The sequence below is a fragment of the Penaeus monodon genome, chromosome 8 (assembly GCF_015228065.2).
Source record: "Penaeus monodon isolate SGIC_2016 chromosome 8, NSTDA_Pmon_1, whole genome shotgun sequence".
Taxonomy (NCBI): Eukaryota; Metazoa; Arthropoda; class Malacostraca; order Decapoda; family Penaeidae; genus Penaeus; species Penaeus monodon.
In genome coordinates, this window is record NC_051393.1 from 32,130,674 (window position 1) to 32,143,173 (window position 12,500).

The 12,500-nt window shown below is 48.3% G+C and overlaps 1 protein-coding gene across 1 annotated transcript in view; it reads right to left on the reverse strand.

The window, feature by feature from the left end:
* Positions 1-4,328: 4,328 nt before the first annotated feature.
* The window catches only part of LOC119575934 (basic salivary proline-rich protein 2-like), a 17,155-nt gene continuing 8,983 nt past the window's right edge, over positions 4,329-12,500 (reverse strand). Inside the window, exons 2-7 of the mRNA XM_037923466.1 lie at positions 6,858-7,021; positions 6,023-6,301; positions 5,433-5,894; positions 4,971-5,247; positions 4,702-4,812; positions 4,329-4,613 (exon numbers count right to left, since the gene is read on the reverse strand). Of these exons, the coding sequence (XP_037779394.1) occupies positions 4,329-4,613; positions 4,702-4,812; positions 4,971-5,247; positions 5,433-5,894; positions 6,023-6,301; positions 6,858-7,021 (1,578 nt within the window). The remainder of the gene's footprint in view (positions 4,614-4,701; positions 4,813-4,970; positions 5,248-5,432; positions 5,895-6,022; positions 6,302-6,857; positions 7,022-12,500) is intronic.

Here is a 12,500-nt window from a genome sequence, read left to right on the forward strand (position 1 = left end):
TTTAAATTTCTGTATCGTTTCTTTTTTTTTTTTTCTCTCTTTATGGTTTTTCTTCTGTCTGTCTGTTTTTCCCTTTTATTTTTGTTTTCTTTTCCCCCTTTCGCCCTCTCTCTCAGTCTATCTGTTTGTTTTTCTCTCCTTCTCTCTCTCTCTCTCTCTCTCTCTTTCTCTCTCTCTCGATCTCATTCTTTTTCTCTTTTTTTTCTCTCTCCCCTCGCTCTCTTCCCTATTTTTTTTTTCTCTCTCTCTCTCTCGCTCTCTCTTTTTCTCTTTCTTTTCTCTCTCTCTCTCTTTTCTCTCTCCCTCAAATTTTCACCCCACCCCCCCCTCTTTTTCCTCCTTCAAGTCCCCGCCCCCGAAAATATTTTATCGTTCCCAAAACATACTGCCTCCGGGAAAAAAACCCAGGGGTCAGAAAAGAAAAAAATAGAAAGAACGAGAAAAAAAAGAGAAAAAAAGTTTGGAAGAAACACACACACACACACACACACACACACACACACACACACACACACACACACACAACCACACCACACCACACACAAACCCCACACATACAACGCGCGTTTTTCGCGCAAATTTTTTCCTTTTTTCCCCCCCATCACTAGGGTTTTTTAGCTCAGCTTAAGGAGGGAAATTTTTGATCGAAAAATTTTCCCCAAACGGGAAATTTAAGCGGGAAGCTTCCTAATGGGCGCTGCGCGGCGCTAAAGTCCTTGCTCGGGGCGCGGGGACCGAAAAATAGAAAATGGGGGGCCCTTTTAAATTTTTGAAAACCCCTATAATCCCCGTTATTTATTTGTCAGAGATATCATTCGGCTTTTCAGAGTGGTTGGTCAGGCTCTCCGGACGCCGTGTACCGCAGAGGCCCCAGGCTTCTCTTTCTTATTCTCTCTTTTTTGTATATATAAACCAGTAAATATATTTTTTATGTCGACTCCATACTAACACATATCATTTGGTCGTTTGTAGGGGCGGCGGGAAGGGGACCTTTCGCTTTGTAAGCCCATTTGGGTTTGGGCCAAAAAATTTTAATTTTAGATCAAAAAGGGCCCCCAAAACAGGGGGAAGAAAAAAAAAAAAAAATTGTTTTGGGAATAGAAAACCAAATAAGGTAGAGAGCCCAAAAAGGAAAGGGGAAAACGGATTTTGGAAAGAAAAAACAAAAGAAAAAAAAAGAAAAAAGGAAGAAGGGGAAAAGGAGGAAGAGAGGAGGGGGAAAAGGAGAGGGGGAAGGAGAGAGGAGAAAAGAGAGGGAAAAAAAGAGGAGCGGAAGGAGAAGAAGAGAGGAGAGAGGGGAAAAGGAAGAAAAGAGAGAGAAAAGGGGAAAAAAGAAGAGAAAAGAGGGGAAGAAGAGAGGGGGGAGAGGGGAGAGCCCAACCCCCCAGGGAGATAGAAAGGAGCCAAAAGATAAAGGGAGGGAGGAAAAAAGGGAAAGAAACGGGGAGAAAGAAAAAAAGAGAAAATTTAATAAAAATTTGAGAACGTAAAATGACAAAAAAAAAGAACACGTCTACAAATTTAATTTTTTTTTCTCAATATTGGGGTTTGGTTTTAAACGAGGTTTTTTTAAAAATTTTACTTTTTTTTTTTTCCCCTTGGGGTTGATGGGCAAAACGCTGCAAGGCGTAAAGCGAAACGTGTCTTTTTTTAAAGGGGCAGGTTAGGTCGCCGTGAGATAGTTTGGATAGTTTTGGCCCGATGATAGTTTAAAGGAGGAGAAGAGAGAGAGAGGAGGAGAGAAGAGGGGAGAGAGAGAGGAAAAGAGAGAGGGGAGAGAGAGGAGAGAGAGAGAGGGGAGAGAGAGAGGGGAAAGAGAGGCCCGAAAACAAAACGAGAGAGAGAGAGAGAGAGAGAGAGAGAGAGAGAGAGAATAATGGAGGGATAGATGGATAGAGAAAGCTCGTATTCAGAGTCAGCTCAAGCTTTTAAGGGGCCCAGACTTTGCCTTGAGGGATCCCTTCGCCCGAGCACTGTTGTTAATACGTGATCGTCTCTCCTCGGGGGTAGTTTACATAATATTACAGGATGACGTAAACGTTTATGATACAGCAACAACAATAATGATAATGATAACAACAATGACAAGAACAACAACAATGATAATAATGAAATGATATGAGTAATAGTAATAGTAGTAGGGATGATAGTAGTAATAGTAGCAGAATTAGTTGTAATAATAGTAGTATTAGTGGTGGGGGTTTAAAAAGGTATTAAGTAGCATTATAAGTAAACAATAGTAGTTTAATAACAGTGGGAGAAACGTAAAGATGATGATTTAATTTAATTTTATAATCATAACAACAACATAATCAACAATAATACCAGCAATAACTGGATTCGCTCATGGGGACCGCTGGTGGCTAACAGATAAATATATGGGAAAAAAGGATGTCTATGATATTGTTTATGTCCACTCAGTCGCACGAAATATTTTGATAAAGGCGAAACAAAGAGAATTTCTTTTCATAAAGTTAGCAATGGCATGGTTGTCCAGCTTCTGATCAGTTCAGATCAGTCTTTTTGTGAAAAAGTTGTTTTTTATTTTTTTGGGAAAAATTTACTTGTTTTTTTCAAAGTTTTTTTTTCTTTCTTTCTCTCTTGTAAAGGAAGAACAAAATTACAGGGCCTCATTATATTTTTTTCCTTTTTTTTACAAGAAGTTAATTATTGTCATCTCGAATATGTTTTCGTTAACAATTAAGCAAATGTTCAACTTTAGATGTAGAAGTTACCATTCTGGGTCTGCAACTTTTTCACTTTATGATAAGCCCACGCACAGGTTCGAGCAGAAATCCGAATTCGAAGCTTTTATATATAGAGGAAAATACTGATTACTGTAGACTGTATAAAAGCCAAACTATTTCAAACCACAGTCTATCAATATCTCATGAATGACAAAATCATCGGTCGTACTATAAGGGAATATGGGTGCTAAAGATAAGGGAAAAGGAGAGAGGTATCCATTCACGCTGTCTCTATCACTCATGCTCATACTCTATCCCACACTCATTTTTTTTCCCCCCGCACACTCACACACACATACAGAGAGAGAGAGAGAGAGAGGAGAAGGGGAGAGGAGAGAGAGAGAGAGAGAGAAGGGAGGAGAGAGAGAAGGAGAGAAAAGGAGAGAAGGAGAGAGGGGAAAAGGAGAGAGAGAGGGGAAAGGAAGGAGAGAGAAAAGAGAGAGAGAGGAGAGAAGCAGAAAAGGGGGCAAAGAGAGGAGAGAGAGAGAGAGAGGAGAGAGAGAGAGCGAGAGAGAGAGAGAGAGAGAGAGGGGAAAAGAGAGAGAGAGAGAGGGAGGAGAGAGAGAGAGAGAGAGAGAGAGAGAGGGAAGACTTTTAAACCCTTTCCCCTCTTGCAAAAGGGGTTCATGGAGATACCCTTTGTAGCAAAAACAAAACGGCATTACTTAAATAAAAAACGGAGATAACAAATGTCGCCTTAATTTCTTTGGGTAAATTTAAATACAAAATCGTTAAAATTTTTTTTGATCAAATAACATATTTTAAACGCGAAGTGCCTTTCAAAAACAAAAAAAGGGACCCTTAAATTTACAAACCCCAACCCTTACTTTAAAAATATTTTCCTGATGGCATTGCATTCTCTTGCGTCCAGTAAATATGGTGCAGTCACACAATACAACGCTTTTGATATCAAATGATGTCACAGTGCAATGCGGACAATTTTCCACATTTTTTTTCCCGAAGAGCAAAATGCCCTGCTAATAGTAAAATTTTTTTTGGCCCTGAAAATCTAAAAAAAAAACCAAATTTGCAACTTTTTTTGCGTTTTAAAATTTTTGAAAAACGCCATCGATCAAACCCATCTTAAATGTTTTTTCCCCAACGAGCCAAGGACCCTGTTTGGGTGACAAATAAATTGGGTGGATCGATCAAAACGGGGGGTTTCCCGGGCCCCCCAAAAATTTCCCGAAACAAATTTAAACAAAATAAAAAATTTGGTATTTCAAAATAAAAAGCCCCCTCCGTCCTCAGTCGGGAAAATTAAAATTTTTTTTTCCTATACTTTCAAAAAAATAGGACCCCAAATCCCAAATCCATAAACTTTTAAAGGGGGGCCAAAAAATCGGGCCCCTTTTTGGGCAGTAATACGTAGAAGCACAATCAATAATAATATATACTTGATGTCAGCTTCTTGTTCATAAATTCAACAACACGATGATATCAAATGGCTGCAAACCTCGTTATTAAAAAACCTTTTGCTCCCCCTCTTGTTGAAACCCCATAAATCCGGGAAACCCTTTTATCTCTCGGGGGCCTCATGCAGGGCCGGAAACCCCTTCCTAATGGAAACTGGTGTTTGTGTCATTTGTTTTCTAGGCAGCCCTCGTCCTCAAGGTGAAACCCTGCCTTGGGGTGTCCCCCCCTGCGGTCTCCCTTACGGTGTAACCTCCCGGGGATCCCCTTGGGGCGGTGTCCCCCTGGGGGATCTCCCCTTTGGCGGGGGTCCCCTGGGGCTCGCCTTGGGGGTGTCCCTGGGGGCTCTTCCTTGGGGCGGTGTCCCCCTCGGCCCCTGCCTTGGGCCGGTGTCCCCTGGGGCTTTTCCTTGAGGGTGTCCCCCCTGCGGCTCTCCCTTTTGACGGTGCCCACCTGGGGCTCGGGGCCTTTTGCGGGTCCCCCTGGGGGCCCCCTCCCCCTTGGGAGGGTGTCACCTGCGGATCTGCCTTGACGGTGTCACCTGCGGATCTGCCTTGACGGTGTCACCTGCGGCTCTGCCTTTGACGGTGTCCCCCCTGCGGCTTCCCCTTAGGGTCCCCCAATTTGCGGCTCTGCCTTGAGGGGTGCCCACCTGCGGATTTTCCCCCTTTACGGGTCACCTCAGTTCTGCCCTTGGGGACGGTTAAAACCACCTGGGGAATTTTTCCCCCTTTGGGACCGGTGCCCCACCTGCGGTCTTGGCCTTTGACGGTTTCACCTGCCCCCCCTCCTTTGCCTTGACGGGGTAACCTGGGGGATCTGCCTTGAGGGGGTGCCCCCCTGGGGGCTCGCCTTGAGGGTGTCCCCTGCGGATCTGGGCCTTTGGGCGGTGTCCCCCTTCGGCTCTCCCTTAAGGGTGTCCCCTTTGCGGACCCCTCCCTTTGGGCGGTGTCCCCCTTTGCGGCTCGGGCCTTTGGGGGGTGTCACCTGCGGATCTGCCTTGGCGGTGTCCCCCCCTGGGGAAATCTGCCTTGCGGGTGTACCCCCTGGGTTCTCCCCTTGGCGGTGTCCCCCCTTCGGCTTCTGCCTTTTAAAGGGGGGGTCACCTGCGGATCTGCCTTGGCGGTGTCACCTGCGGCTCTGCCTTGACGGTGTCACCTGCGGCTCTGCCTTGACGGTGTCACCTGCGGATCTGCCTTGGCGGTGTCACCTGCACTCTATTTTAAAGGGGTGCCCAAACCTCCCGGATCTGCCCTTGACGGGGGGGCCCACCTGCGGCTCTCCCTTAAAGGGTTTTCACCTCGGCTCTGCCTTGAGGTGCCCCCCTGCGGACCCTGCCTTGGCGGTGTCCCCCTCCCGGCCTTTTTTGCCTTGGGGGGTGTCCCTGGGGACCCTGCCTTGGGGGGGGTGTCCCCCTTGGGGCTCTCCCCTTGACGATGTAAACCCCCCCCTGCGGATTTTGCCTTGGGGGGTTTCCCCAACCCCTGCGGCTCCCCTTTGGGGTGTCCCCCTGCGGATCTCCCTTTGGGGGCGGTGTCCCCCCCTGCGGCTGGGGGGGCCGTTGACGGTGTCCCCCTGGGGCCCCTTGCCTTGGGGGTGTCCCCCTGCGGCTCTGCCTTGACGGTGTCACCTTCGGTTTTTCTGCCTTGGGCGGTGTCCCCCCTGCGGTTTTTCCCTCCCTTGAGGGGTGTCCCTTTGCGGATCTGCCTTGGCGGTGTCCCCTGGGGCCCCTGCCTTAAAGGGGGGGTCCCCTGGGGGATCTCCCTTTGACGGGGGGTCACCTCCCGGATTTTCCTTGGGGTGTCCCCCTGCGGCTCTCCCTTTGGCGGTGTCCCTTTCGGCTCTGGCCTTGACGGTGTCACCTGGGACTTCCTTTGGGCGGTGTCCCCCCTGCGGTTTTCTGCCTTTGGCGGTGTCCCCCCTGGGGCTCTCCCTTTGGGGCCGGTTTCAACCTGCGGCTCTCCCCTTTGGCGGTGTCACCTGGGGCCCCCTTTTGGCCTTTTTGGACGGTGTCACCTGCGGCTCTGCCTTGGGTGTAAACCTGGGGCCCTCTGCCTTGACGGGGGTCCCTTGCGGTTTCTCCCTTTGGGAACGGTGTCACCTGCGGCTCTGCCTTGACGGTGTCCCCTTTGGGGGTCTCCCTTTGGGCGGGGGTCCCCCTGGGGCTCGCTTGACGGTTCCCGGGCGGCTTTTGCCTTGAGGGGGGTCCACCTGCGGCTCTCCCTTGACGGTGTCCCCTTTCCCCCTCTCCCTTAAACCGGGCCCTTTTTTTGGGTTTCTCTCTTTCCCCCAGAGGCGTGGGGGGTTATGAGGTAAATTTTTTATTTTCTTTTTTCGGTCTTTTTTGGTAATCTACATATTGCACAGTCTGTCTATATTTATCAAGTTCTATGTCTGTGTAATAAAGGCCTTAAAAAGACGGAAGAAGATGGAAGAAAGATAGAAAAGAAGAGGGAATAAGTGAAAGACGGTTGGTACAAAGAAAAGACAGAAAAAAAAATATATATATAAAAAAATAATAATATAAAAATAAAAATAATAATAAAAATAATAATAAAAAATAAAAAAATAATAATAAAAATAATAATAAAAGAATAATAATAAAAATAATAATAAAATAATAAAATAATCCCAAAAATTTCACAATAATAATAATAATAATAATTAAGAGGGGTAAAATTTCAATATGGCAGTGACCTCAGGATTAGCCGCACTCGCGCAGGGCCCCAATCCACACAATCAGGTAAGGAATCCACCTGGTGAACATTCGAATTTTCAGATGCATGACAAATGATAGCAGCAATTCCTAGCAGCCGATCACAGGAATGGCAAACCTTTTCCGTGTAGTCTTTCCAGTGTATCTTTAAGTTGAAGCACTAAACAGGTATCCTTTAGGTCTCTCAGTCAGGGATTGTGATTATAGTGCTGTGGTTATGACTGCGCATATTTACATGGTGGTTTGGGGGGTGGGTTTTTTTAGGTTTTTTTTTAGTTTTGGCGTGGTTGGGGACGGGGATGGTGGGTTTTTAGCGATGGTATGATGCTGCTGAGATGTGCGAATCGAGGCCAGGACCGATCTTGTCTCCCGCTTGCGATGGCTTTTGGGAAAACGGGCGAGAAAAATAATTTTGATTCAGAAGGCAAAAAACGGGAAAGGAAACAAAGCAGAAGGCGGTCGGGGGGTTTTAAAACCCCCGTCTTAAAAATGTTTACAAACCTGGGTGGCATGGGTTTTTGCTCTCCCTCCCCTCCCTCTCTCCCTCTCCCCTCTCCTCCTCTCTTTCTCCCTCCAAACTCTCTCCCCCTCTCCCCCCTTTCCTCTCTCTTTTCCCCCTCGGTCACCCCCCTCTCCCCCTCTCTCTCTCCTTTTCCCCCCCTCTCCTCTCTCCCCTCTCCCTCCGCCTCCCCCCTCTCTCTCTTTCTCCCCTCTCCCCCTCTCCCTCTTCCCCTCTCTTCTCTCTCTCCCTCAAAACTCTCCCCCCCTCCCCTCTTCTCCTTTTCCCTTTTTCCCCTCTCCTCGTTCCTCTCCCCCCTCTCTCTCTCCTCTCTCCTCCTCTCTCTCTCCTTTTCTTTTTCTCTCTCCCCCCTTTTACCCCTCTCCCCCTCTCCCCTTTTGGGTTTTTCTTCCCCCTCCCCCTCTCAAACTCTTTTCTCTCTCCCCCTCTCTCTCTCCCCCTCCCCTTTTTTATCCCCTCCCTCGCCCCCCTCTCTCTTCTCCTCTTCTCGCTCCCCTTTTTCTCCCCCCTCCTCTCTTCCCCGCCCCCTTCTCCCCCCTCTCTCTCCCCTCTCTCTCCCCTCATCTCTCCTCTCCTCTCTCTCTTCCCCTCCGTTCTCTCTCTCTCGCTCTCTCCTCTTTCTCTGCCCTCTCTCCCCCTCTTTCTCTCCCCCTCTCCCCCTTTTTCTCTCCCCCTCCTCTCACCCCTCTCTCTCTTCCCGCCTCTCTCTCTCGGTCCCTTCCCCTCCTTTTTCTCTCTCTCCTCTCTCCCCTCTCTTCCCCCTCTCTTCCCCCGCTCCCCCTCCCCCTTTTCTCCCCTCTCCCCTCTCTCTCTTTTCTCCCTCTTCTCTTCCCCCTCTCTCTCTCTCCCCCATCCTTTTCTCTCTTTGCTCTCCCCTCCCCCTCCCCTTCCCCTCTCTCTCGCTCTCCCCGGGGTTTTTTTCCTCCCTTTTTCCCCCTTTTTCTCTCCCCTTCCCTCCTCTCTCCCCCTCCCCCTCTCTTCCCCTCTCCTCTCCCCCTCCCTCTGGTTTTTCTCTCTCTCTCCCCTCCCCCTCCTTTCCATCCTCCCCTTTTGCTCCCCCCTTCCTCTCTCTCTTCTCTCATCTTCTCTCTCCCCCTCTCCCTTTTCGCTCCCCGTCGTCTCTCCTCTCCCTTTTTTCAATCCCCCTTATTTTCTCCGACCCCTCCCTCTTTTCCCCTCTTTTTTCTCATCCCCCTCCTCTCCCCCTCTCTCTCCTTCCCCCTCTCCCCTTTTCTCTCTCTCCCTCCTCTCCCCTCTCCCCCCCCCTCTCTTTCCCCCCTCTCTTCCCCCTCTCTCCTTTTCTCTCCCTCCCCCTCTCCTCCCCTCTCTTCCCTCTCCCCCAAACTCTCTTTTCTCTCCCCCTTTTCTCTCTCTCCTTTTCCTCTCTCCCCTCTCCCTCTCCCTCCCCCTCTCTCCCTCTTTATCCTCCCCTCTCTCCTCCTCCTCTCCCCTCCTCTCAATCCCCCCTGTTCTCTCCCTCCCCTCTCTCCTCTCTCCCCCCCTCCTCGTCCCTTTTCCCCTCTCCGGCTCTTCCCCTCCATCTCCTCAATTTTTTTTCCTCCCCTCTCTTTTTTCTCCTCTCTCCCCTCTCCCCCTCTCTCTCTCCCCCCTTCATCTCCCTCCAATCTCTTCTCTCTCTTTTCCCTCCCCCCCTCCCTCCTCCTCTTTTCCTCTTTCTCTCCCCTCTCTCCCCTTTTCCCCCTCTCTCCCCCCTCCCCCGTCCCTCTCCCCTCCCCCCTCTCCGGCTCTCCCCTCCACTTCCCCTCCCTCTTCTTCCCTCTTCCCTCTCCCGCTCTCCCCCTCCCTTCCGCTCCCTCCCCCTCCTCTTTTCTCCCCCCTCCCCCCCTCTCTCGCTTCCCCACGCTCTCCCCCTCAAGTTTTTCTCCCCTTCCCCCCTCCCTCCTCCCCCCCGCCCCTTTCCTCGTTTTCTCCCCCCTCCCCCTTTTTCTCTTTCCCCCCTCTCCCCTCTCTTCCCTTCTCCCTTTTCCCTCCTCCTCTCTCCCCCCCTCCCCTTCCCCCCTTCAAAAATCTCTTTCCCTTTCTTCCTCCCCCATCCCTCCTCCGCCCCCTCCCCTCCCCCGGGCCCCCTCTTTCCCCTTTTCTTTTTTTCCCCCTCCTCTTTTCCTCTCTCCCCCTTCTTCCCTCCCCTCTCCCCCTTTCCTCTCCCCCTCTCCCTCTTTCCTTTCCCCTTTCCTTCCTCTTTCCCCCTCTCTTCCCCCTCTCCTCTCTCTCTCTCTCCTCCCTTTTCCCTCTTTCGCTCCCCTTTTCCCCCCCTCCTCTCCTCATCCCCTCCCCTCTCTCTTTTCCCTCTCCTCCCTCTTCCTCCCCCCTCCCTCTCTCCTCTCTTTCCCCTCTCCTTTTCGCTCTCCTCCCCTCGCTATCTCTTTTTTTCTCTCTCTTCTCCTTTTCTCTCTCTCTCTCTCTCTCTCCTCCTTCCCCTCTCTCCCCCCCCTCTCTCCCCCTCTCATCCCCTCCCCTCTCCTCCCTCTCCCTTCCCCCTCTCTCTCTCCCCCTTTTCCCCTCGCTCTCCTCTCTCTCCTCTCTCTCTCTCTATCCCCCCTCTCCCCCCCTCTCTCTCTCCTCCTCGCCCCTTTTCCCCCCATCTTTTTTCTTTTTAAATCAAGTTTTTCTATCTTTTTCTTTCCCCCTATCCCCTCCCCCCTCTTTCCTTTTCTTCCCCCCTTTCTTCCTCTTCTCTTTTTCCCCCCCTTTCTTCCCCTTTCTTCTTCCCCCCTTCCTTCTCTCTTTTAACCTCGCCCTCCCCTCCTCCCCCCCCCTTTCTCCCCCCCCTCCCTTTTCCCTTTCCCTCCTTCCCCCTCCCCTCCCTCCCTCTCTCTACTCTCTCCTCCTCTCTCTCCCCTCCTTTTCCTTTGTCTTCCCCTCCCCTCCTCTATCCCCCCTCTCTCTTTTCTCTCCCCTCCCCCTCTCTCCCCTCTCCCCCTCCCCCCTTCTTTCTCTTTCCCCCGCCCATTTTCCCCCTTTTCCCCTTCTTCTCCACCCCCCAAAAAACCCCTTTTCTTCCCCCCTTCCGGGTTGCTCTAACCCCCTTCCCCCCCCCAGTTCCCTTTTAAATTAAAATCCCCCCTTTGCCGAAACCTTTTTTTTTTTTTTTTTTTTATATTATTTTTTTTTTTTTTCTTGCCCTTTGTTTTTTTTTTTCTTTTTTTTTAAAAAAAAACGGGGTTTTTTGGGGGGCCCCCGGGGGAAAAAGGGGGGGAAACCCCCGGGCAGGTTTTGTTTCCCCCCCCAAAAAGGGCAAGACTTCTGTAAGTCCTTTAAAAACCGGTTCCTTTATTAAAAATTTTCTTTTGGGGGGGGAAAGAAAAGGGGTCTCCTTCCAAAACCCTTTAAATTTTGTTTCCCCTTAACTCTCTCTTTCCCCTCTCTCTCTTTTTTATCTCTCTTTTCTCTCTTCTTCTCTCCTCTCTCTCTCTCTCTCTTTCTCTCCCTCTCTCTTTCTCCAACTATCTATCTATCTATCTAGTTCCAGTCACACCCATTCCTGTATCCACATTTCTATCTACACGAATCCGGCCATTACATTTCATCTTGAAGACTCACCAGTTTCCCTTGTTCTTGCGTGATCTACCACAGAAAATAACCATTTCGTAAGAGCATCCTTGACGCAGGTGCGTCTAACTGTCTCCCAGTGTCCAGTTTTGAATTGAAAGAAGTGCCTTTCGCGCGAGAGACAGATATATATATTTATATATATATATATAATATTTATATATATATATATATATATATATATATATATATATAGACAGATAGATAGATAGATAGATAGATAGATAGATAGATAGATAGTCAGATAGATAGATAGATAGATAGGTGGAAAGAGAGAGAGAGATAGACAGAGGGAGAGAAAAAGTTAGAGAGATAGATAGAGAGAGAGAGAGAGAGAACGAGAGAGAGAGAAAGAGAGAGAAAGAGAGAGACAGAGAGAGACAGAGAGACAGAGATTTAGATAGTGGCACAGAAAGAGAAAGACAGAGAGACTGAGAGGCAGAGATTGAGATGTGACAGAAAGAGAGAAAGACAGAGATAGATAGAGAGAGAGAGAGAGAGAGAGAGAGAGAGAGAGAGAGAGAGAGAGAGAGAGAGAGAGAGAGAGAGAGAGAGAGAGAGAGGTTGAGAGAGAGAGAGAGAGAGAGAGAGAGAGAGAGAGAGAGAGGAGAGAGAGATAGAGAGAGGGGAGAGAGAGAGAGAGAGAAAAGAGCGAGAGCGAGAGCGAGAGCGAGAGCGAAGCCTTAGAGTCAGAGACAGACCAACCCCGGGCCTCCGCGAAGCTCCGCCGACCTCACCCGCGGCAAAAGGTGTCAATCGCACGTCATTTTTGAGTGCCATAATTTAGCACTAAGACGGCTCCCAAGACGTGAGGTAAAGACAAAGAGGGTTCAAGATGGAAAACACAAAGAGGTTCTAAGAGGGATTAGCTGCTCGATTGCCGGGTCTTTTGGACAAGCACGCGAGAGTCTTTGTACCCCGACGTCGCTCCAGTGATTTGTCGTTTTGGCTTGAATGATGAACCGAGTGAGTGGTTAAGGGCTGGAGGGCTGAGGGAGGCTCGCCAGTGCAAGCTTTGTTTACCTGATTTGCCTCTAGACTTGCTTACTTCGTTAATTGGGTTTAAGCTAGGTGCTGAGAATCAAGAAGACAGACAGGCAGATAAAAGTGGGAGAGAAAAAAAATTATGCTAATAATGATAACAATACTACTACCACTACTACTATTTCTACTACTTCTTTTTTTACTGCTACTACTACATCGACATAAATGATATTGATACCATTGATAATAATAAAAACAATAATGCTAATAATGATAATAATGATAATCGTAATAATGATAATAATGATAATAATAATATAATAAATAATAATGATAATAATAATGATAATGATAATAACAATAATAATAATGATAATAATGGCAATAATAATATTAATAATAGAATAATAATAATAATAATAGCAATAATAATAATAATAATAATTATTATTATTATTATTATTATTATTATTATTATCATTATCATTATTATTTTTATTATTATTATTATTATTAGTAGTAGTATTACCATTATTATTATTAATCATCA